Source organism: Phacochoerus africanus, chromosome 4 (assembly GCF_016906955.1).
Source record: "Phacochoerus africanus isolate WHEZ1 chromosome 4, ROS_Pafr_v1, whole genome shotgun sequence".
Classification (NCBI taxonomy): domain Eukaryota; kingdom Metazoa; phylum Chordata; class Mammalia; order Artiodactyla; family Suidae; genus Phacochoerus; species Phacochoerus africanus.
Window position 1 is genome coordinate 75,889,595 of NC_062547.1, and position 25,780 is coordinate 75,915,374.

At 43.8% G+C, this 25,780-nt stretch overlaps 1 protein-coding gene across 2 annotated transcripts; it reads right to left on the reverse strand.

Moving 5' to 3' along the window:
• Positions 1-700: 700 nt before the first annotated feature.
• Positions 701-24,293, reverse strand: LOC125125905 (zinc finger protein 77-like). 2 transcript variants are annotated; one of them, XM_047777598.1, is made up of 4 exons: positions 24,093-24,293; positions 4,499-4,625; positions 2,666-2,843; positions 701-2,243 (listed from the first exon to the last, which is right to left on the reverse strand). In XM_047777598.1, the coding sequence occupies exons 1-4, from the start codon at positions 24,093-24,095 to the stop codon at positions 1,040-1,042; spliced, it is 1,512 nt and encodes a 503-aa protein (XP_047633554.1). In that variant the 5' UTR covers positions 24,096-24,293; the 3' UTR covers positions 701-1,039. The 2 variants fall into 2 exon arrangements, with proteins under 2 accessions (XP_047633554.1, XP_047633553.1); XM_047777597.1 differs by having other exon boundaries at positions 4,499-4,671.
• Between the last annotated feature and the right edge of the window lie 1,487 nt (positions 24,294-25,780).

Sequence of the window (25,780 nt, forward strand, 5' to 3'; positions counted from 1 at the left end):
CTTGGAAGATACAACTTTCACTAATATAGAATCAAGGGGAGTATAAATACTGAGTCAGAAAATTCCAGTTATCTATAACATGGACCAGAAAAGACACTGCAACAACACAGGTCTCATATCATGATCACAATGGGAACATAATGCAAAGTAGGAATAAAAAAACTTTTCATCTCCAGTTCTTTTTTGGTACAGTGGTTTAAGGATTTGGCATTGCCATTGCAGCAGCTTGGGTTGCTGCTGTAGCACAAGTTTGATCCCTGACCCAGGAACTTTCACATGCCATGGGCACAGCCAAAAAAAACCCCCAAACAAACAAAAAAAACACTTTTCATCTAAAAATTAGACCAAGTTGCACATGAAGGAGTTCCTGCCATGGTGCAGCAGAAATGAACCCGACTAGGAACCATGAGGTTGTGGGTTTAATTCCTGGCTTTGCTCAGTGGGTTGAGGATCCAGCATTGCCGTGAGCTGTGGTGTAGGTCACAGTCGAGGCTTGCATCCAGCATTGCTGTGGCTCTGGTGAAGGACAGCAGCTGTACCTCCAATTAGACCCCTAGGCTGGAAACCTCCACATGCTGCAGGTGCAGCCTTAAAAAGACAAAAGACCAAAAAAAAAAAAGTTGCACATGAAAAATGCCAAAAACTGAAAACCACTTAACACCCTGGGTTCCAAGGACATTGTAATGGAAATGAGACAAGCTTTATAAGACTGCATGATTATTCAAAGTCTGAGATAACAAAATGCAGGTAGTGCAGATGAAGAGTACATAGAAAGATAGCTATTATCATAAACATTCAGATCAGCAACATGAACTAGAAATTAATACACTGGGATCCTATTAAAGCCAAGCCACTTACAAAGGAAAAACCATATTTATACCCATTGAAAGATTTCTGTCATGCCCTGAGTCTTCATGTACAAAATAAGTGAAGTGCTGAAGACATTTCCACATTTTCCCATTCATAAGGCTTTTCTACAGTGTGTTGCTCACATTATAAGTCAAGAGAGAGAATGAGGTCTCTCCTACAGTCCCTGCAGTCAGTGCTTCTCCCCAGTGTGTGTCCTCATGTGTCCTCGCAGATTGGCAGGATACCAGAAGGCTTTTCCACACTGCTGACACCCATAGGGTTTCTCCTCACTGTGCATCCTTACATGTTTTCTTAAGGATGAGGGCCAACAGAAGGCTTTCCCACACTGGGTACATTCATAGGCTCTCTCCCCACTGTGTGTTCTCATGTGTCCTCGAAGAGAGGCGTTACGAGTAAAGGCTTTCCCACAGTGCTGACATTCAAAGGGTCTCTCCCCAGTGTGTATTCTCTCATGCTCTCGGAGGGATGTGGAACAGCTGTAGGCTTTACCACATTCTGTGCATTCATAGGGTTTCACTCCACTGTGCATTCTTACATGCTTTTTAAAATATCGCTGATGCCTGAAGGCTTTGCCACAGTGCTGACATTCATAGGGTTTCTCTTCGCTGTGTGTCCTCACATGTTCTCGAAGGGATGAGGAACAACTGTAGGCTTTCCCACATTCTGTACATTCATAGGGTTTCACTCCACTGTGGGTTTTCAGATGTCTTCTGAAATATTTGGGACAACTGAAGGCTTTCCCACATTCTGCACAAACATAAGGTTTCTCTCCAGTATGTATTGTAACATGTCCTCCCAGGAATGTGGGATATTGGAAGGTTTTCTCATATTCCTTACATTCATAGGGTTTCTCTCCAGTGTGAGTTCTCACATGTCTTAAAAGGTAGGAATAATACATAAAGGATTTCCCACATACTTTACACACGTGGATTTTCTGTCCATGGTGGCTTCTCATATGTTCTTGAAAGGAAGAGGGACAAGTGAAAACTTGTCCACATTTCTTACACTCTAAAGACTGTTTACTACTATGACTCTTCACAAATCTCTTAGATGCTATCCCAGCATCCTGACAGTTATAGGGTTTCTTTACAATGTCTGTTCCTCCAGGAGGGCTTAGGTGGGAGACAGAGCTGCATACTTGCCCACATTCCTCACATGGATAAGATTTATGTCCAGTGTGAGACCTTTGGTGATGCTTCTGGAAAGAATGGTCGCTGAAGGCTTCTCCACACTTAGTATATTTAGAGGGCTGAACTGCAGTCGGATATCTCAGATATCCCTTTTGAACAGTAAAATCTGTAATCCGGTTCAGGGTTTCTCCACATTGATGATTGTCATTACCTTTGCATTGATGACACTCTGCCAAATGATTTCTGTTAAAAATGGGAAGCACAGTGTTAGGGATTAATGATTTAAAGTGATTTCTTCATTAATGATGTATTGATGGTTTTTCATTATTTTGAATCTGTATTTGCCATTTTCAATGAATGGGTATGTTACAGGCACTTCCCACACTGCAACAAAGGGCAACAAGCTTAATGCTCTGGCTTAATTATGGCTCAAATACACTTAGAGACAAATACACTTAGAGACCCTGTCTTAGAGATAGGGTTTCCTGGTCACTGTGTCCAACTGAATTACGTTTAAGATACCCTATATCACATTTACCAAAGTATTTTCTTGTGAAAATTTTCCAAGTACAAAATTGTTTACCTGGGCTTATACCTTTCGTTTAGTTTCAAGTTAGTCTAACACTCTGCCAAGATTCCCCTTCCCCTGAGGCAGTGGCACTCACCTCAAATCCCTCTCCTGGGTTTGGTGATCTCCAATGTTATGAAACATCCAATTTGCTCCAAAAACAGACCAAGAATCATTTCTTATGAATCTTAGTATTTTCTCATCACTGCATAGTTTGTTCTCCAAAATATTCCATTGAGGACTTGATCCAGTGGTTTTAACTCGAGGGCAAAAACCTGCAACAATCAGTAGCATAACTAAATGCTTGGGGAAAAAATGGTGATATAAGTAAAGCAAAAGAGAACATAGATATTTCTCTCCATATACTGATTCAAAAATGTAATCAAATTTTTTAGGAAAAACAGACATGGGAACAAAGAAAAACTCCAAGGACCTCCGAGAAATTTGGAACTTTGGCCATCATAGGGGAAATGAGCCAACATGGCAGCTTGTTCAGTAAGAGATACTTCAAAAAGAATAGAGACTGAGTCAATATTACCAGAGAGGCAAAGCAGAAAGGAACTGGGCAACATGCACATTCCCAAATGCTCCCTTTATAAGATGAGCTATAGAAAGACTTCCCAAGTGGGCAAGGACGGATGAAAACTCCAACAGGGAAGCCAGGTTAATGATAAACATCACCTTCTTAAACAAAGATTAAGTCATGTTCCTAATGGTGTGTCCAAATACCTCCCCCTTATCCAGGGAGATGTGCTCTCCTGGGGATCACAGGCACAGAGGTCCTAGATGGAGCCTGTCTCCACTGACCCAGCTGCCACTGGGAGATGGGGTGTGGGGTGGTATGAGCTGCTGTCCTGCTCATGGAGGAAGCTCATCATGAGGGAGGAAGGAGGACCAAAAGCACTCCATGACATGGACTGATTCTTTGGTCCTTATGTCACTGATGACAGGCAAGAGTGGGTTTAACTGCAACAAGGTTATGACAACAAATGTGAACTGACCACTGTGTAACTTTCACAGGGTGAAACCCATAACACCGTTCTTACTGCCCAAGGTGACACTGGAGATGATGCTAACATTTACAAAATTAGGGAATTTGGGCTTATGATCAAGAGTAATAAAAAGTAAATCAATAGTTCGTATCCTGCCAGCTACACCAAAAAAAAAAAAAAAAAAAGTAAATCAATAGGAGTTTCCGTCATGGCTCAGCAGAACTGAATCTGACTAGCATCCATGAGGACACAGGTATAAACCCTGGCCTCGCTCACTGGGTTAAGGATCCACCATTGCTGTGAGCTGTGGTGTAGGTCACAGACACAGCTTGGATCCTGTGTTGCTATGGCTGTGTTATACGCTGGCAACTATACCTCCGATTTGACCCCTAGCCTGGGAATTTCCATATGCCATGACTGTGGCCCTAAAAAGATTAAAAAAAAAAAAAGTAAATAAATAGATGAAATTTGTTTTCATGGAAAAGTTCTCTGACCCTAGGTAGGTTTCATGAAAGCTTAGACCGTGTCTGTCTTTTTTTCAACATATTCCCATTCTTTGGTTCTAGTAAGAAAGGAGATTTGTAAGAAATATTTGTTTCCGGAGTTCCCGTCGTGGCGCAGTGGTTAACGAATCCGACTAGGAACCATGAGGTTGCGGGTTCGGTCCCTGCCCTTGCTCAGTGGGTTAACGATCCAGCGTTGCCGTGAGCTGTGGTGTAGGTTGCAGACGCGGCTCGGATCCCGCGTTGCTGTGGCTCTGGCGTAGGCCGGTGGCTACAGCTCCGATTCAACCCCTAGCCTGGGAACCTCCATATGCCGCGGGAGCGGCCCAAGAAATAGCAACAACAACAACAACAACAAAAGACAAAAGACAAAAAAAAAAAAAGAAGAAATATTTGTTTCCTAAAGACTAAGTGTAGGAGTGAAGCCATCCTCACCCACGAAGGCCAGGTTCTTGAAGGTCTCCAGCATCACATCTCTGTAGAGCCTCCTCTGAGCAGGGTCCAGCAAAGCCCACTCCTCTGGGGTGAAGTTTATGGCCACGTCTTCAAAAACCAGTGATTCCTGAAACAGCCACATACTCTATTCAGCAAAGTCCCTTTTCACCTGCCTGTGTGGGAGGAAGAGGAGGCTAATGGTCAGGGAAGTGGATCAATCCCTAGGACTCTCGAGTTATAGTCTCATGAGAAACGACAATAGACAAGCAGATCAAGTGCCAATTATTCAGTGATGTAGAAATTCAAGAAAAGTGTGACAACAACAATGGAAGTAGATTTATAGACACAAGATTAAAAAGAATTGCTTTTGGAATTCCCACTTCGGTGTATTGGGTTAAAGATCTGGCATAGCTGCAGCTGTGGCTCAGATTCAATCCCTGGCCCACAAACTTCCACATGCCAAAGGTGTAGCCAAAAAGGGGGGAAAACTGAGAGAGCAGATCCTGAGGTACCATAAAGACAGAAAATCAAATTATTACCCATATGACATGGAAATGGGTCCCAGGTTTGCTCATAAGTTATTTCCTTGAAGGTCCAGGAATAGGAGCGGATTGTCAAGATGCAATGAACATGGATTTTCTAGAGCTGCTGAATCTGAACAATTCTTTTTTTCCCTTTTTTTTGGCTGCCCTATGGTATATGGAGTTCCCAGGCCAGGGATCAAGTTTGAGCCATAGCTGTGGCAATTCCAGATCCTTTAACCCACCATGCCAGGCCGGGGATTTAATCCACATCCTAGTGCTACAGAGACATTGCTGATTCCATTGTGCCATAGCAGGAATTCCTGTACAACTCAGTTACAACTTCAACTTATAACTTGAAGGCAATGGCATCAGGGAGCCAGTTTTGTCCCCTCATATCCAAAAGAAGCACAAACATGTCCCCCTGTCATGATGAAGTGGACAGCAAGGATACAAACAGGCCAGGGCCCAGGGCCTGGCACAGCTATGGGGTAAGAGGAGGCCTGGTTCCTGAGGAATGTGTCAAGCACCAGGGTCTCTCAAATGAATAACCACATGCCCAGAAATCAAGGAAGATGCTACACAGAGTCACAGAAGGTTCTGATGGTAACAGAGACGAAGGTGACTTTAATGGGGAGGAAAAAAACACCTAATTCTTATCTTTAGTGAAATATGGGATCATACTGCACTAATGATATCAAAAGAAAACAACTATGAAATTAAAAATTAGAGTTTTTTTTTTCTTTTTTGGCTGCCCTAAAACATATGGAGTTCCTGGGCCAGGGATCAGATCTGAGCTGCAGTTGTGACCTACATTCCAGTTGCAACAATGCTGGATCCTCAACCCATTGTGCCGGGATGGGGATCAATCCTGCATCCCAGTGCTGCAGAAATGCTGCTGATCCCATTGTGTCACAGCAGAAACTCCAAAATCAGAGATTTTTAAACAAAAAATATGGTTGCAAAAGCCAACAGGAGAAAAAAAAAATCTCTACAACATCATCTACAAAGAGGCCAATGCTACTTCAAATGTGGTTTGCTAATCACACACCTGATGAGAGACCTGTATTAGGAATACATTTTAAAAACTCACAGGACTGAGTTCCCATTGTGGCTCAGCAGAAATGAATCTGACTAGCATCCATGAGTATGAAGGTTTGATCCCTGCCCTTGCTCAGTGGGTTAAGGATCCAGGCCACACATGCAGCTCAGATCCCACCTTGCTGTGGCTGTGGTGTAGGCCAGGAGCTATAGCTCTGATTTGATCCCTAGCCTGGGAACCTCCATATGCCATGGGTGTGGCCCTAAAAAGACAAAAATAAAAATAAAAACCCATAGGACAACAATAAAAACTAAAAGATAAAAAAATTAAAGACAAATAATATAATTAAATAATGGGGGAATAAACGTGAATAGACAATTCTCCAAAGATACACAAATGGCCAATGACCACATGAAAAGATCCCGAACACCATTAGTAACTGGGGATCCACATACAGACTTGAATTGTGGATGCACTTCCCAACCCATTCTATGAGGCCAGTATTATCCTGATACCAAAACCAGAAAAAGACATCCCATGACATGTAAAGAAATCCACAGACCAGTATCCTTGATACACACAGACAAAAATATTCCTCAAATATTAGCAATCAATATCCAGAGAAATAGGTGTTTCTGTCATGGCTCAGCAGTAACAAATCTGACTAGTATCCTTAAGGACGCAGGTTTGATCCCTGGCCTCACTCAGTGGCATTGATCGGGCATTGCCATGAGCTGTGGTGTAGGTCGCAGATGAGTCTTGGATCTGGCATTGCTGTAGCTGTGGTATAGGCCAGCAACTGCAGCTCTGATTGGGCCTCTAGCCTGGGAACTTCCATATGCCACGGTGGAGCTCTAAAACGACACACACACACACACAAAATCCAGAGTAACATAAAAAGGGTTCAACACCATGACCAAGTGAGGTTTACTTAAAAATCTGGTTCAAAAAAACAAAGCATTGGGAGTTCCCATTGTGACACAGTGGAAACTAATCCAACTAGTATCCATGAGGATGTGGGTTCAATCCCCAGCCTTGCTCAGTGGGTCAGGGGTCCAGTGTTGCTGTGAGCTGTGGTGAAGGTCACAGACTTGGCTCAGATCTGGCATTGCTGTGGCTGTGGTGTAGGCTGGCAGCTGTGGCTCCAATTTGACCCCTAGTCTGGGAACTTCCAGATGCCATGGCTGCGGCCCCTAAAGGCAAAACAAACAAACAAACAAAAAAAACCACAAAGCATTTTATCATATACCTTATTAACAAAGTACAAAAATCACCTGATCACCTCAATAGACAGATAAAAAGCATCTATTCAAACACAATTATCTTTTCATGGTAAAATACTTAGCAGGAATTCCCGATATGACACAATGGGATCAGCAGTGTCTCTGCAGTGCCTGAGCATATAGGTTCAATCCCCAGCCTGGCACAATGCATTGGGGGATTGCTACAGCATGAGTCACGACTATAGCTGAGATATGATCCCTGGCCCAGTAACTCCATATGCTGTGAGGAGGCCAAAAAAGAAAACAAAAAATTCAGCAAACTAGTGACAGAAGGAACTAGAGAAGCTCACACCTAACATCTGAACAGACCCTTCTCCAAAGAAACACAAATGGCCAATAAGCTCACAAAAAGATGCTAGACATTAGTCATTAGGGAAATGCAAATCAAAACCACAAGCTAATGGCGTTTCCATCATGGCTCAGTGGTAATGAACACGACTAGGATCCATGAGGATGCAGGTTCAATCCCTGGCCTTGATCAGTGGGTTAAAGATACAGTGTTGCCATGAGCTGTGGCATAGGTCGCAGATGAGGCTCGGATCTGGCATTGCTGTGGCTGTGGTATAGGCCTGCAGCTGTAGCTTTGATTCAACCCCTAGCCTTGGGGTGGAATATTAGCCCAGCTCACATTTGACCTTCTATATGCTGCAAGTGTGGCCATAAAAAGACAAAAAAAACAAAAACAAAAAACTACAAGCTGATACTTCACACCCACTAGGATGGGTAGAAGAGGTATAAACAAATGCTGGGGATGATGTGAGGCAGTGGGAACTCTCAAACACTGCCAAACAGAATGTAAAATAGTACTCTCTGGGGTGATCAAAATGTTCTAAAATTAGAATATGGGGATGGTTGCACAATTCTATAAATATACTAAATACCACTGAATTTTATACTTTAAAAAGGTAAACTTTATGATATGTAAATTATGGGTCAAATAAAACTGTTTAAACCATAAATTCAAATGAGCTAAAAAGATATCCTTCTTGGAGATCCCACTGTGGCACAGTGGAAACGAATCCAATTAGTATCCATGAGGTTGTGGGTTTGACCCCTGGCCTCACATTGCTGTGAGCTGGGATGTAGGTCACAGACAGGCTTGGATCTGGCACTGTTGTGGCTGTGGTGTAGACTGGCAGCTACAGCTCTGATTCGACCCTGCCTTGGAAACCTCCATGTGCTGTGGGTACAGCCCTAAAAAGCAAAAAATAAAAAAATAAATTAAAAAAAAAAAACATATCCTTTTTTCCCCCCTTTTTTGGCTGCCCAATAGCACATGGAGCTCCCAGATCAGGGATCAGATCTGAGCTACAGTTGCGACTTACACCAATAGCCGTGGCAACACTTGATCCTTTAACCCACTGTGCCAGGCCAGCAATCAAACCTGCTTCCCAGTGCTCCAGAGACACCACTAATCCCACTGTGCCACAGCAGGAACTCCAAAACATATTCTTCTTAAAACAATGGCAATTTAATTAAAAAATAACAGAACTCCAGCAAATTAAAAAAAAGTGTAGAAAAGGAACAAAATTACAGGTTTTTCTGAGATTAAGTGGAATTAGGAGAAATTACAAAACACTTGTGGGAAAAAGTTTTTTTGTTTTTTGGTTTTTTTTTTGGTCTTTTTGCTATTTCTTGGGCCGTTCCCGCAGCATGTGGAGGTTCCCAGGCTAGGGGTCTAATCGGAGCTGTAGCCACTGGCCTACGCCAGAGCCACAGCAACACCAGATCCGAGCTGCATCTGCAACCTACACCACAGCTCATGGCAACGCCAGATCCTTAACCCACTGAGCAAGGGCAGGGACCGAACCCGCAACCTCATGGTTCCTAGTTGGATTCGTTAACCACTGCGCCACGACGGGAACTCCGGAAAAAGTTTTTTTAATTAGATGTAATGGGATGGTTTTTAGAAACTGTTAAACATATCTGAGATGATGTAAGCAAAGAGAACATCTGAGAGGGTCGATGGTTATAAAAGAAACAAAATTAGCAGATGCAAATGCTCCCACATGCTAAATATAAATCTCAAATGGTTCACAGGCCAAGTACAAAATATTAAAATACCAGAAGTTTCCACTATGGCATGGTAGATTAAAGATCTGCTGTTGTCGCTGTTGTGGTGAAGGTTTGATCCCAGGCCTGGTGAAGTAGGTTAAGGATCTGGTGTTGCCACAGCTGTGGCATGGCTTCGATCCCTGGCCTGGGAAATTCCATATGCTGTGGGTGTGGCCATAAAAAAAATCAGCAATTCCAAACCTTAGAAAGAAATTTCACAGCATTACAAAACCCAGAAAGGGACAATTCAAAATATTAAAAACAACAACATTCATCAGAAACTTTTCAGGCCAGAAGGGAGTGTTGAATGGGAAAAACCCACGATGAAGAATACTCTATCTAGCAAGGCTATAATTCAGATTTGAAAGCACAATAAAGAGTTTTATGAATAAGCAAAACCTAAAATAGTTCAAAACCATTCAACTGGCTTTGTAAGAAATGTTAAAGGGGAAGTTCGCATTGTAGACCAGCAGAAACAAATCTGACTAGCATCCATGACGACAAAGGTTCGATCCCTGGCCTTGCTCAGCAGGTTAAGGATCTGGCATTGCCATGAGCTGTGGTGTAGGTCACAGACACAGCTCCGATCTGGTGTTGCTGTGGCTATGGCGTAGGTCAGTGGCTACAGCTCCAATTCGACCCTTAGCCTGAGAATCTCTATATGCCACAAGTGTGGCCCTAAAAAGACCAAAAAAAAAAAAAAAAAAAGCATGTAAAAGGGAATTCTCTAAGTGGGGAAAAAAAACCATAACTAGAAATTTCTATTAATGTAATTATAATTATTAAAATCATCATTGTTAATTATAATTAATTTAATATAAATATTAAATTATATATATACATATATAGCTTTTTTTTTTTTTTTGCCATTTCTAGGCCCGCTCCCTCAGCATATGGAGGTTCCCAGGCTAGGGGTCAAATCGGAGCTGTAGCTGCCGGCCTACGCCAGAGATACAGCAACACGGGATCTGAGCAGCGTCTGTAACCTACACCACAGCTCATGGCAATGCCGGATTCTTAACCCACTGAGCAAGGCCAGGGATCGAACCCACAACCTCATGGTTACTAGTCGGATTTTGTTAACCATTGAGCCACGACGGGAACTCCTATATATAGCTTTTTAGGGCCACACATGTGGCATATGGATGTTCCCAGGCAGGGGTTTAATCAGAGCTGTAGTTGCCAGCCCATGCCATAACCACAACAACACAGGATCCGAGCTGTATCTATAACCTACACCACAGCTCATGGCAATGATGGATATTCAACCCACTGATCGAGGCTAAGGATTGAACCTGCATCCTCATGGTTACCAGACAGGTTCATTACCACGGAGCCATAATAAGAACTCCTAACTTTATATATTTTTATAAATTGGAAAAATCTTATCGGTAAAGTCAAAAATAAAGGTAGTATAAGAGTCTCTTACAAAGCTACAGCTCAGATTTGATCCCTGCCCTGGGAACTTCCATAGGCCACAGGTATGGGCAAAATAGAAAGAAATATAGGAGTTCCCATTGTGGCTCAGCAGTTAGTGAACCCAACTAGTATCCATGAGGATGTGGGTTTGATCCCTGGCCTTGCTCAGTGGGTTAAACTCATGTTGCTGTGGCTGTGGCATAGGCTGGTGGCTACAGCTCCGATTGGACCCCTAACTTGGGAACCTCTATATGCCGTGAGTACAACCCTAAAAAGACAAAAATACCAAGAAAAAAAAGAAAAGAAAGGAAAGAAATACAAATTATGAACAAACCAGCTGCCAGTAATGATACTGTATCAGTAATTCTAAAAAACAAAAAGAAAACTCTCAACAAACAAAAGTCCAGGACCAGAGAGCCTTACAGATAATTCTACCAAACATTTACAGAAGAGTTAATGCCTATCTTTTCCAAACTATTCCAAAACATTGAGGAGGAAGGAATGTTTCCCAGTTCATTCCATGAGGCCAGCATCACTCTGATACCAAAACCAGACAATGACACCATATACACAAAGAAAATCACACACCAATATCACTGATGAACACAGATGCAAAAATCCTCAACAAAACAGTGACAAATCTAAATCAACAATACATTAAAAGGATCATACACACACTATGTATGATTTATCTCAGGGACACAAGGATGGTTGTGTATCTGCAAAACAGTCAATGTGATACAACACATAACAAACTGAAGTATAAAAATCGTATGATCATCTCAACAGACACAGAAAAAGCTTTTGACAAAATTCAGCATCGATATATGATAAAAACAATACGACAGGAGTTCCTGTCATGGCACAGTGGAAACGAATCCAACTAGGAACCATGAGGTTGCAGGTTCGATCCCAGGCCGCATTCAGTGGGTTAAGGATCTGGCGTTGCCATGAACTGTGGTGTAGGTCGCAGATGTGGCTTGGATCTGATGTTGCTGTGGCTGTGGTACAGGCCAGCAGCTGTAGCTCTGATTGGACCCCTAGCCTGGGAACCTCCATATGCCACGGGTGCAGCCCTAAAAAACAAAAACAAACAAACAAAATATAATACGACAAACCTAGAGCCAATATCATACTCAATGATGAGATTAGGAATAAGAAAAAGATGTCCACTCTTGCCACTTTAAATCAACAGAGTATATATTGGAAGTCCTAGCCAGAGCAATCAGACAAGAAAAAGGAATTAAGAAATCCAAATTGGGGAGTTCCCATCATGGCTCAGTGGGTAACAAACCCAACTAGTATCAATGAGGATGTGGGTTCGATCCCTGGCCTCACTCAGAGGGTTAAGGATCTGGTGTTGCCGTGAGCTGTGATGTAGGTGGTAGACATGGCTTGGATGCCCCCGCTGCTGTGGCTGTGGCTGGCAGCCACAGCTCCGTTTTGACCCCAAGTCTGGGAACTTTCACAAGCTGCAGTTGCAGCCCTAAAAAGCAAAAAAAAAAAAAAAAAAAAAAAAAAAAAAAAAAAGAAAGAGAGAAATACAAATTGGAATGGAAGAAGTAAAACTATCACTGTTTGCAGATGATATGATCCTATACAAAGAAAATTCTAAAGATGCCACCAAAAATCTATCGGAATAAATGAATTCAATAAAGTTGAAGAATACAAAATGAGCATACAGGAGTTCCTGTTGTGGCGCAGCAGAAACGAATCCCACTAGGAACCATTAGGTTGTGGGTTCGATCCCTGGCCTCACTCAGTGGGTTAAGGATCCAGCATTGCCATGAGCTGTGGTGTAGGTCACAGACGCAGCTCAGATCCCGAGTTGCTGTGGCTCTGGCGTAGGCCACCAGCTATAGCTCCAATTAGACCCCTAGCCTGGAAACCTCCATATGCCATGGGTGCAGCTCTAAAAAGACAAAACAAATAAACAAACAAACAAAAAACACCAAAATGAGCATACAGAAATGTTGTTTCTAACAGCAAACTATCAGAAAGAGAAATTAAGAAAATAATTCGGAGTTCCCATTGTGGCGCAGTGGTTAACGAATCTGACTAGGGACCATGAGGTTGTGGGTTCGTCCCTGCCCTTGCTCAGTGGGTTAAGGATCTGGCGTTGCCATGAGCTGTGGTGTAGGTTGCAGACGAGGCTCGGATCCCACGTTGCTGTGGCTCTGGTGTAGGCTGGCAGCTACAGCTCCGATTGGACCCCTAGCCTGGGAACCTCCATATGCTGCGGGAGCGGCCTAAGAAATAGCAAAAAGACAAAAAAAAAAAAAAAGAAAAGAAAATAACTCATTTACAACTGCATCAAAAAATAAAACACATAGGAATAAATCTAACTAAGGAGATAAATGACCTGTACATGGAAAACTATTTAGACACTGATGAAACTGAAGATGACACAAACAAATGGAAAGATTTATGATTCTCATGGATTAAAAGAATTAATATTGTTAAAAAGACCATGCTACTGAAGGGAATCTGTAGATTCAATATGATCCCTAAATTACCAATGGCATTTTCCACAGAACTAGAACACACACTTCAAAAATTTGTACAGAAATACAAAAAAACCTAAAATACTCAAAATAATTTTCCAAATGAAGAACAAAGCTGGAGGTAACATCCTCCCTGATTTAAAACTACACAACAAAACCACAGGAATCAAAACAGTATAGTACTGGCACAAAAACAGACTCATAGGTCAATGGAACAGAAAAGAAAGCCCAGAAATTAACCCACACTATCTGGTCAATTAATCTATGACAAAGGAGGCAAGAATATATAATGGGAAAAAGATAATCTCTTCAATAAATGGAAAACTGGACAGCTACATGAAAAAAAATAAGTAGGAGTTCCCATCGTGGCACAGTGGTTAACGAATCCGACTAAGAACCATGAGGTTTCGGGTTTGATTCCTGGCCTTGCTCAGTGGGTTAAAGATCCGGTGTTGCCGTGAGCTGTAGCGTAGGTTGCAGATGTGGCTCGGATCTGGTGTTGCTGTGGCTCTGGCATAGGCCGGTGGCTACAGCTCCAATTTGACCCCTAGCCTGGGAACCTCCATATGCCTCGGGAGTGGCCCAAGAAATGGCAAAAAGACAAAAAAAAAAAGTAAAACTGGACTACTTTCTTACACCATACACAAAAATAAACTCAAAATGGACTAAAGCCTTTTTTTTTAGGGCCCCACCCTCAGCATACGGAGGTTCCCAGGTTAGGAGTTGAATTGGAGCAGTAGCTGCTGGCCTACTCCACAGCCACAGCAATGCTGGCTCCTTAACCCACTGAGCAAGGCCAGGGATGGAACCTGTGTCCTCATGGATACTAATCAGATTCATTTCCAGTGAGCTATGATGGGAACTCCAAAATGGATTAAAGTCTTAAACGTAAGACCTGAAGCCATAAAATTCCTAGAAGAAAACACAGGCAGTGTGCTCTTGGACATCTGTCTTAGCAATAATTTTTTGCATATGTCTCATCAAGCAAAGGAAACAAAAGCCAATAAACAAATGGGGCTACATCAAACTGAAAAGATTTTGGCCAGTGAAAGAAACCACTGATAAAACAAAAAGGGAACCTATCGAGTGGGAGAAGATAGTTACAAATGATATGTTCAATAAGGAATTGATGGCCAAAATCTGCAAAAAAGAGTCATACAAGTCATATAAAGCCCCCAAATAACTCCACTGAAAAATGGGCCGAGGATCTTAACAGACGTTTCTTCCAATGAAGACATACAGATGGCCAACAGCCTTATAAAAAGGCGTTCAACGTCACCAATCATCAGGGAAATGCACATGAAAACCACAGTGAGGGACCACTGTGGCACCATGGGATCCAGTGGCATCTCTGGAGCACTTGGGATGCAGGTTCAATTCCTGGCACAGTGGATTAAGGATCTGGTATTATTACAGCTGTGACGGAGGATGCAACTGCAACTCGGATCTGATCCCTGGCCTGGGAACTCCATATGCCATTTCTTGGGCAGCCAAAAACAAACAAACAAAAAAAACACAGTAAGGTATCACCTTGCACAAGTCAGAATGGCTATCATCAAAAAGACAACACATGGGAGTTCCCACTGTGGCACAGTGGGTTAAGAATCTGACTGTGACTCCTATTGTGTTTCCTATGCTTTAACTCAGTGCTGACACCCTCTACCTGAAGATGGCATCAACACCCACAGGTTCAAGGCTCGGTCACACAAGAGTGCCCTTGACGCCCAAACACATATACTTCAGATGCCAGTCCAAGAATAGGCTGTCACTTGGGCTTCTGCTGACCTCCAAAGACTCCCCTCTTGGGGTTCCATTAATTTGCTGAAGCAGCTCACACAACTCAGAGAAGCACTTCCTTATATTCACCAGTTTGTTAAAGGACATGATAAAGGACACAGAGAAACATCCAAATGAATAGATAAGTAGAGTCAGGAACATGCAAAGAGGTTTGAAGCTTCCATGCCTTCTCTGGGCCCCACCCTCTCCACACCTCTGCCTGGTCACCAACCCAAAAGCTCTCCAAATTCCACACTATTGGGATTTTGTGGAGCCTTCAGCTTAGGCAGGATTGATTGTTAATTCCATCTCCCTTTTTAAGAGCATGGGAGGGCAGAGCTGACAATTACAAGCTTCTGATCAGGGCTTGGTCTTCCTGATGACCAGACCTCATCCAGGAACCCAACCACAGTCACCTTGTTAGAACAAAAGATACTTCTATTACCCAGGATATTAAAAGGGCTTCAGGAGCACCAATCAGAAGCCAGGCATAGACGAATACAATTTTCTATCCACTCATAAGTCTTTAAACACAACCGGCCCCACAGTGATGATATGCCCTCAGGCTTGAAAACAAGGAAAGAGCATCCTTTAAAAAGGAAATTGGGGACTTACCATTGTGGCTCAGTAGTAGCAAACCTGACTAGTATCCACGAAGATGTGAGTTCAATCCATGGCCCCACTCAGGGGGTTAAGGATTTGGTGTTGCCACGACCCGTGGTGTAGGTCGCAGACACGGCTTGGATCACGCATTGCTATGGCTGTTGTGTAGGCCGGCAGCTGAAGATCTGGTTCAACCCCTAGCCTGTGAAATTCCATATGCTCAGGCGTGGTCCTAAAAAGAAAAAAAATAATAAAATAAAACAAAAAGGAAACTGTGTACAACAAGATCAGTGGCATCTCTGCAGCTCCAAGATGCAGGTTTGATCCCTGGCCTGGCACAGAGAGTTAAGGATCCAGTGTTACCATACCTGTGGTGTAGGATGCAACTGCAGCTCAGATCTGATCTCTGGCTCAGGAACTCCATATGCTGCAGGGAGGCCAAAAAAAAAAAAAAAAAAAAGAGAGTAAACTGGGTTCAAAAATCTTCACACTTTTTCCTGGTCTTGGGGGGGCGGGGAATCCTCCATAAAATAAAGGTTTTTTGGCTGTGCCTGCGGCATACATTCCCAGGCCAGGGATCAAACCTAAACCACGGCAGCAACCCAAACCATACCTGTGACAACGCTCTATCTTCATCCCTCTTGAGCCACCAGGGAACTCTCCATAAAACATAATTTTTGATAACTTTTTTAGGAAAAACTCTGAGCTGACAGTTCATAAAGTGATGTGGTTGAAACACCTCATTTTCACAAACCTGCCTTAATAACAGGTGAACAGGTCACTCTTCAGTACACTCTATGGAGCCTGCTGAGGTTTGAAAATGGACAAAGGTGGGAAATAATACATAATCAAAGTTAAATCATCTTATTCTAGTGGATGTGACTTTTTTATTTTTTATTTATTTTTTATATGGAAGTTCCCAGGCTAGGGGTCCAATCAGAGCTACAGCTGCCGGCCTACACCACAGCCACAGCAAAGCAAAATCTGAGCCACATCTGCAACCTACACCATGGCAACGCCAGATCCTTAACCACCTGAGTGAGGCCAGGGATCGAACCCGCATCCTTGTGGATCCTAGTTGGGTTCGTTACCACTGAGCCACAGCGGGAGCTCCCCATGTTTGATTTTTAAAATCCATTAACAGGGGAACTAATGGTGTAAGTTTTGACAGGAAAAAAAATATAATAGAAGAAAACATCTGCCTTTATTCCTAGCTTAAATATGTGTATGTCACACCCAGAAAAGAATATGAATATAAGCAAATAATCATATTTTTACTAAGTTTCCAGCATGCAAACTCATAAAGATAAATCTCAGTGTATTCTGAATCACTAGAAACAAGCAACTAAAAAGTAAAAATTTTAAATGTTAGAGTTTTTAAGCAAACAGCTACTAAAAGTTAATTTTCTTTAAGTCCTAAAATGTGTGTAACTACATATATAAAATGATTTATGGATAAATCCTAAAACATTACTGAATGATGCCACAGTAGAATGAAATAAATGGAGAGACAGCCTACGTTCTCCCAAGGCAACTCAATGTCACCCCGTCAGCTTCTCCCCAGATCAAGAGCTGAAGAAAATTCCATTGACTACAAGCAGGTTTGCTTTGGGTTTTGTTTTGGGGGTTGTTTCCATTTTGCTTGAACTTAAGAAAAACTATTCCTAGGGAGTTCCCTGTTGGCCTAGTGGTTAGGACTTGGCCCTTTCACCACTGCAGCCCAGGTTCAATCCCTGCTCTGGAAACTGAGATCCCATATCAAGCCGCTGCACATTGAAACCAAACCAAACCAAACCAAAGCAAAACAAAACAAAGAGAAACTACTTCTAAAAACTGAAATGGAAGGCAAATTTCTATTAGCCAAGATCTTCTATAGGACAAGGTGGTACTATTTTCTGTAAACAACATGGAAGCTTTTTACATAGCAGGGTTTAGGACAGGATGGTGTTAACACAGGGATAGACAAATACTTGGGTAGGAAAAAACCCACAGTACACTGAAACAGGCCCACAAGTTTTTGGCAACTGGGTCTACTCTGGAGCAAGGGCTGCCAGGCAGGGCTGAGATGATGACGCTTTGACACGTGGGATAGTGACCACTGGGTATCCACAGGGGAATAAGAAATCTTTTTTCCTTATCAACTGCATATATGATAACCAATTCCCTGTGGACTTACTATGAGAGACAAAAGTAGAATACACTGAGAAGTTATAGGCAAAAGCATTATGACTTGATAGTTGGGGAAATTTTCTTGTATAAGAAAAAAAGGGTACACTACAAAGGAAGAGATGAAGAAATTCAAGTCTATTAAAGGTAAGATGTGTCCATCAAAGTGTAGGACAGGGAGAAAAAAGGAACTACAATCTGGGAGAACGTACTGGCAACACTTAGAAATGAAAAAGGTGAACAACTATATGGCAACAAGTTTGACAGTCTGGAAGAAATGGACAATTTTCTAGAATCTTACAGCCTGCCAAAACTGAATCAAGAAGAAACAGACCAACTGAACAGACCGATCACTAGAAATGAAATTGAAGAGGTCATAAAATCACTCCCTACAAATAAAAGTCCAGGACCAGATGGCTTCACAGGTGAATTTTATCAAACATATAAAGAGGAATTGGTGCCCATCCTCCTTAAACTCTTTCAAAAGGTTGAAGAAGAAGGAATACACCCAAAGACATTCTATGATGCCACCATCACCCTCATTCCAAAACCAGACAGAGATACCACCAAAAAAGAAAACTATCGCCCAATATCATGGATGAATATAGATGCAAAAATTCTCAACAAAATCTTAGCCAACCGAATCCAACAACATATCAAAAAAATTATACACAATGACCAGGTTGGGTTCATCCCAGGTTCACAAGGATGGTTCAACATACGCAAATCAATCAGCATCATACACCACATTAACAAACAAAAAGTCAAAAATCATATGATCATCTCAATAGACGCAGAAAAAGCATTTGACAAAGTCCAACATCCATTCATGATCAAGACCCTTGCCAAAGTGGGTATAGAGGGAACATTCCTGAATATAATCAAAGCCATTTATGAGAAACCCACAGCAAATATAATACTCAATGGGGAAAAAATGAAAGCCTTCTCACTCAAATCTGGAACAAGACAGGGATGCCCACTCTCACCACTGCTCTTCAACATAGTTTTGGAAGTCCTAGCCACAGCAATTAGACAAACAAAAGAAATAAAAGGCATCCATATAGGAAGAGAAGAGATAAAACTGTCACTGTATGCAGATGACATGATACCATACATAGAAAACCCTAAGGACTCAACCCCAAAACTACTTGAACTGATTAATACATTCAGCAAAGTAGCAGGATATAAGATTAACATTCAGAAGTCAGTTGCATTTCTGTATACCAGCAATGAAACATTAGAAAAGGAATACAAAAATACGATACCTTTTAAAATTGCACCTCACAAAATCAAATACCTCAGAATACACCTGACCAAGGAGGTAAAGGACCTATATGCCGAGAACTATAAAACTTTAATCAAAGAAATCAAAGAAGATGTAAAGAAATGGAAAGATATTCCATGTTCCTGGATTGGGAAAATCAATATTGTAAAAATGGCCATACTACCCAAAGCAATATACAGATTCAATGCAATCCCTATCCAATTACCCATGACATTTTTCACAGAACTAGAACAAACAATCCAAACATTTATATGGAACAACAAAAGACCCAGAATCGCCAAAGCAATCCTGAGAAACAGAAACCAAGCAGGAGGCATAACTCTCCCAGACTTCAAGAAATACTACAAAGCCATAGTCATCAAAACAGTGTGGTACTGGTATCAAAACAGACAAGACAGACCAATGGAACAGAATAGAGAACCCAGAAATAAACCCTGACACCTATGGTCAATTACTCTTTGACAAGGGAGGCAAGAACATAAAATGGGAAAAAGAAAGTCTATTCAGCAAGCACTGCTGGGAAACCTGGACAGCTGCATGCAAAGCAATAAAACTAGAACACACCCTCACACCATGCACAAAAATAAACTCCAAATGGCTGAAAGACTTAAATATACGACAGGACACCATCAAACTCCTAGAAGAAAACATAGGCAAAACACTCTCTGACATCAACATCATGAATATTTTCTCAGGTCAGTCTCCCAAAGCAATCGAAATTAGAGCAAAAATAAACCCATGGGACCTCATCAAACTGAAAAGCTTTTGCACAGCAAAGGAAACCCAAAAGAAAACAAAAAGACAACTTTCAGAATGGGAGAAAATAGTTTCAAATGATGCAACCAACAAGGGCTTAATCTCTAGAATATATAAACAACTTATACAACCCAACAGCAAAAAAGCCAATCAATCAATGGAAAAATGGGCAAAAGACCTGAATAGACTGTTCTCCAAAGAAGATATACAGATGGCCAACAAACACATGAAAAAATGCTCAACATCGCTGATTATAAGAGAAATGCAAATCAAAACTACCATGAGATATTACCTCACACCAGTCAGAATGGCCATCATTAATAAATCCAAAAATAACAAGTGCTGGAGGGGCTGTGGAGAAAAGGGAACCCTCCTGCACTGTTGGTGGGAATGTAAACTGGTACAGCCACTGTGGAGAACAGTTTGGAGATACCTTAGAAATCTATACATAGAACTTCCATATGACCCCACAATCCCACTCTTGGGCATCTATCCGGACAAAACTCTACTTAAAAGAGACACGTGCACCTGCATGTTCATTGCAGCACTATTCACAATAACCAGGACATGGAAACAACCCAAATGTCCATCGACAGATGATTGGATTCGGAAGAGGTGGTATATATACACAATGGAATACTACTCAGCCATAAAAAAGAATGACATCATGCCATTTGCAGCAACATGGATGGAGCTAGAGAACCTCATCCTGAGTGAAATGAGCCAGAAAGACAAAGACAAATACCATATGATATCACTTATAACTGGAATCTAATATCCAGCACAAATGAACATCCCCTCAGAAAAGAAAATCATGGACTTGGAGAAGAGACTTGTGGCTGCCTGACAGGAGGGGGAAGGAGTGGGAGGGATCAGGAGCTTGGGCTTATCAGACACAACTTAGAATAGATTTACAAGGAGATCCTGCTGAATAGCATTGAGAACTTTGTCTAGATACTCATGTTGCAACAGAAGAAAGGCTGGGGGAAAAATGTAATTGTAATGTATACATGTAAGGATAACCTGACCCCCTTGCTGTACAGTGGGAAAATAAATAAATGAATAAATAAATAAAAAGAAATGAAAAAGGCTGAATGTCCAGAGTATATAAAGAAAACATAAGAAATCAGTAAACATACAAATGAATTAAAGGTGAGAAAATGACTGAAAACTATTTCACAGAAGATGAACCACCACTTACAAGAAATGCTCAAGCCCAATGGTTATCAGTAAAAAACCAACATACTGACCACATACACGGAACCAATATACAGTCCACAAGCAGATCTCACTTGATACACTCAAAAGGGACAAAATTAAGCTGGATTCTCCCCGTGCTGGAAATGATGTGGAATAAACATTTGACTCCAGCCCTCCAGCCACACCTCCTAGTATTCTGAAAATATCCAGGATCTACAACCCACCAATGTTAGTCCAGGGGTAAAAAAATTTGTGATAAATTTGCACTCAGAGACAAAAAGCAGCAGGAATATAACAGCCTGCTGACAAATCAAACCTAAACCTGAGACACCCTGAGCCCCACAGGACTGGATGGAGGAGGGAACCGGGTGACCACTGACACCAGCACGGGTGAAACAGACCAGGGCTGAGAACCATGGAGAAACCTTCTAGGCGGTGTTACTGGTGCAGTACTGGTAATATTCACTTTTTGCAAATTCAGCAGAAGCAGAATTTTAAACAGAAAATTAAAACAAAACACTACTTGGTGAGGAAGGACCAGATGTAAAGCTGCAAAGAATAGCACACAGGTAATGCAGGGCCGGGAAATTCTAGGCCCCTTTTATGGTCTCAGTCACTAGAGCTGGATTATCCCATTTGCTCACTACCACCCTCACAACAGGCTGTACATCATCTATTCAGAAGTGAGCAAGTCTCAAGAGCACAGGTCACTATTCACAGAATGTCCACTAACCTCTGCTGACCAGCTAAGAACAGGAAGTGAACTAGGACCAGACAAATGTCCTAACTCTGCCCCCTGCATGAAACAGTCAATACTCTTTCTATGAATCTTTTTAATCCCTATCTCCACTCATTTCACATGAATGTGGGGAACTGCCTGTGTTTCCTAAAATTATAATGGCAGAGAGAACAGTCTCTGTACTGACACTTGTCCTCAGAGGCACCTCTGGTTAAGCCCAAAAGGTCCAGACGCTCACGAGTCTGCAGAAAACAGCAAAGACCTGAGATGCTTCCCAACCTCATTAAGGAGAAGAAACCAGGCACAAAGAACTCAGTATTTCACACCTGCCAAAACCTGAAGCTGGATTAAGGGCAGCTCTGAGTGCTGAGCTGGACCTAGAGGAGGCTGCTCACAGGTGTCAGGTGACAATGCTCAATGCTCCCTGAGCCCTGTGCTCCTGGAAACTTCCATGGAGGGTCTTCAAGGAAAATAGCAGGCTGCATTGAGCGCTGTCACCTGCCCATCCACACCTGACTTAGAGAAGACTCCCACTGAGGCCAGGTAGCCAGGATGAGGCCAGACACAGCCTTAAATCCCCACCTCCGCCTCAGCAGTGACTGGCTGAACTGCTGGTCCCCGCTGCCCAAGCAGAACAAATGCTTGTTGGTCAGACTTGGTTTTAGCTCCTCTCCTGACCCTTGACCCCTGATTGGCCTCAACCCCAGCCAGCAGACAGCCCCCTAAGGACAGGCTGGGCTCATGGATCTGCTATCAGAGCATCACACCTGGTCCTTCCTGGTTCTGTTTACTCCTCTGTATAAAAGAAAAACTCTCTTTGCCCAACTCCTGAGATGCTTGCATATCTCAAGGTCATGTTCTCCCTGCTGCAGAATCCCTGTGCTGGTGCAAGAGACCTTTCTCCCCTGCAATAAAAACTCATCTGAATGAAAGTCTGCCCTTAGGAAATTCGGATTTTTTTTATTTGACACTAGCTTAACCAAGTGTTCACAACCGCCCATTTCTTACCTTAGCTTTACTTAGGCTCCTGTCTCCCCACAAGCCCCTGACTTTGGGTCACCACCCCCTACCAAGAAGCACTGAGATGTAGAACATAGCTGCCCCCCCCCCACAGTCCCCACTTCTGCTGAGGATACAGTGACCACAGGGAGGCCCCATCCTATCCAACAGTTTTGCTCTCAACTTCCTTAAAGAGAAGATACAACCCTTTTTCTGTTTCATCTGAGACCCTGGCACAGCTGTGAGTGAGATCTGAGTCTCAACCCTAATCCAAGTCTTAGAAATGTTAAAAACAAAACCACAGGCCCCAAATAGGGTCGCTTATGCAAGTTCCAAATCACCACAAGGAGGCTCAACTTAACTACAGTTTCAGCCTCTCTTAATAAACAGAATCAGAAACCAGTCAATCAGGAATTACCTGGTCACCTTAAGTGAGGTAACCTGCCCGCCAGACCCCTGCCTTCCCTAAAGTAATCCTGCCACAGACAAGCCACTTTCGCTAGTTTCTTTCCCGCTCTCTTCTGCCCATTTAAGGTTTTCATTCTGTTCAGCGCCGGGCTGCGCCCTTCTATTTGCGGGATGGGAAGCTGCTGTTTTCGTGAATTGTTGAATAAAACCAGTAAAATCTTCAAAATTTACTCAGCGGAATTTTGTTTTTTTTAACAGGAATAAAAAAGTAGGAATTTGACAGATCAGGGTGGGTCCCCTGGGACCCCCAAGCGGCGCCCAAGCGGCGCATACTCAGGTCAGGACCTCCCACCCCCACGAGAGGACAGGAAGGGGCAGGACGCCAGGACCCACCCGCAGGCAATGGCGGAGATTTCAGTCAGTACCTGGGCCCTACCCCGCCAACGTGGTGACAGGACCGGACGCTGGGACCCCACCCCTTCTGGAGACTCGGGTAGGGACCCCGGTACAGGACACCGGGAGCAGCCCCCACGCCCCGTCGCGACCTAGGGCGGAAACTGGGGTAGGGACCTGGGTCAGGACGCCAGGTCCCCCCACCCTGCCTCCAGAAGCCAAGATGCGAGTCAAGATCCCGGGATCCTACCCCGCAGCCGAGGTAGGAAACTCAGGTCGGGACCTGGACCTAAGAACCGGACGCCAGGTCCTCAAGCCGCCGCCGAGGGCAGATACTGGAGTCGGAAACCCGAAGAGCTGGCGCGGGGAGACCCGGGCTGGCCTCAGCTCCCAGTCGGTCCAAATCAGCTCCTGCCGATCTCGGGCCCAGGACTCGCTCACTCACCATCTCCTTCCGGCTCTGGGGCGTCCTCCCCACGGTCCCAAGATGCAGGTAGGTGAAGACAACGGAGAAAGGACACCTGGGGCCACGCCCCGCAGGTGCGCAGGAGCGCCGAGATCGGCAGAGTGACGCCTGCGCGGACTGGGAGCGCGCCCACCTTCCGCCTTGATTGGACGGAGACCCACGCACTCCTCCTCCCCGGGTTTCTGAGTGTACTCCGAGACCCGCCCCGGCGCCCTTTATTAAACAGCTCCCGATTCTGCCCCCCGAACCCCTTGATTGGATGGTTCTCAAGGTCCCTTCAGTCTGATTGGACTGTATTCCAGGCACTCACCTTATTGAGGCCTATGAATGGATAGAGCTCGGGCAAGTTCCCAGACCCTGATAGGAGAGTTGTTCGGACAGCCCCCGCCCCCTTATTCCCGTCCCTTGATTGGGCAGTTCCCGGGCCCCTCCCCAGCATTTGTTAGTTCTCCCCGCCACGCTCGCCGACTCCTTTGACTGGAAAGGTGTTATAGTCCCTCCGGGTCTCAGTGACTTGCGGGGATATTGATCAAACGCCTTGCGGGGCGGAAATGCGGGTTCTTGGCTTCAGCCCTTCCTTGCCCGGTCTCCTCCTCAGGACCCAGACCTGTCCGTCCCGGACATGAGCTCGGAGCTCGGAGAGAACTTGTTCCCGGGCTGGCGGAACTAGCGTTCGCCCGCAGCTCGGCCGCCCCTCCTTATCTTCCTCCTAGACTGGGAAGTACTAACTCAATGTCCCCACGGAGCATCCCCTTATCCTTAGTCGGAACAGGACAAGATGGGACAGGAGAGCCTGGGGACATCCGGGGTCGGCGGTCGGCCCGGGAGTGAGGTCACCGTGGGTTTCTGCGCTTTAAGAGCAGAGACAGGTCAGCTTGAAAGGGTTTGACGTGTGACCTTTGACACTGGGAGGTTCGGCACTCCTGTTCGGCCTGCACATCTGGTCTCGACCAAGTTCTAGGAGTCCATTTCTTAGGCCGCATCAGCAGGGTGCGCATCACCATGCCTGAGCAACACCGAGATTCAGAAAAAGTCCTTGGTCAGCTTCTCCAGAGAATGGGCCACCAAGGGGCCCTGTCCTGTCCAGGCACACTGGTCCCACAGTCAACACACTGCCCTCACTCGCCCAACTTCCCTCCTGCTCACCCTCCTCACACAGAAGAGAAAAGCCCTTTTCTGTGGGGTTGGAGACCCTGGTACATCTCTGAGATCCAAGCCTTGGCCGTACTTCAGCAGTCTTTGTGCTTAGTCTCTTTATCTAAGTCTAGACATATTTTTATTATTATTATTATCATTATTTTTGTCTTTTGCCATTTGTTGGGCTGCTCCCGCAGCATATGGAGGTTCCCAGGCTAGGGGTCTAATCAGAGCTGTTGACGCCAGCCTACGCCAGAGCCACAGCAATGCAGGATCCGAGCCGCGTCTGTGACCAACACCACAGCTCACGGCAACGCCGGATCCTTAACCCACTGAGCAAGGCCAGGGATCGAACCTGCAACCTCATGGTTCCTAGTCAGATTCGTTAACCACTGCGCCACGAACGGGAACTCCTTTTTTTAAATTTGTTATTATTATTATTATTTTAAACATTTAAAAAGATGAATCCTGCAGCTTCCTAAGGACTTGGTGCTGGGGCCATGTTACCTGGGACTGGGATATTCTTTCCA

What these genes read in the sequence shown, in the direction of transcription:
- LOC125125905 (XM_047777597.1), bottom strand. Translation starts at nt 4,640, where the DNA reads ATGTGGCTGTTTCAGGAATCACTGGTTTTTGAAGACGTGGCCATAAAC. An exon ending in CAAGAACCTGGCCTTCGTGG is followed by an intron (nt 2,844 to 4,498) that starts GTGAGGATGGCT and finishes TGATTGTTGCAG; the next exon opens with GTTTTTGCCCTCGAGTTAAA. An exon ending in ACCCAGGAGAGGGATTTGAG is followed by an intron (nt 2,244 to 2,665) that starts GTGAGTGCCACT and finishes CATTTTTAACAG; the next exon opens with AAATCATTTGGCAGAGTGTC.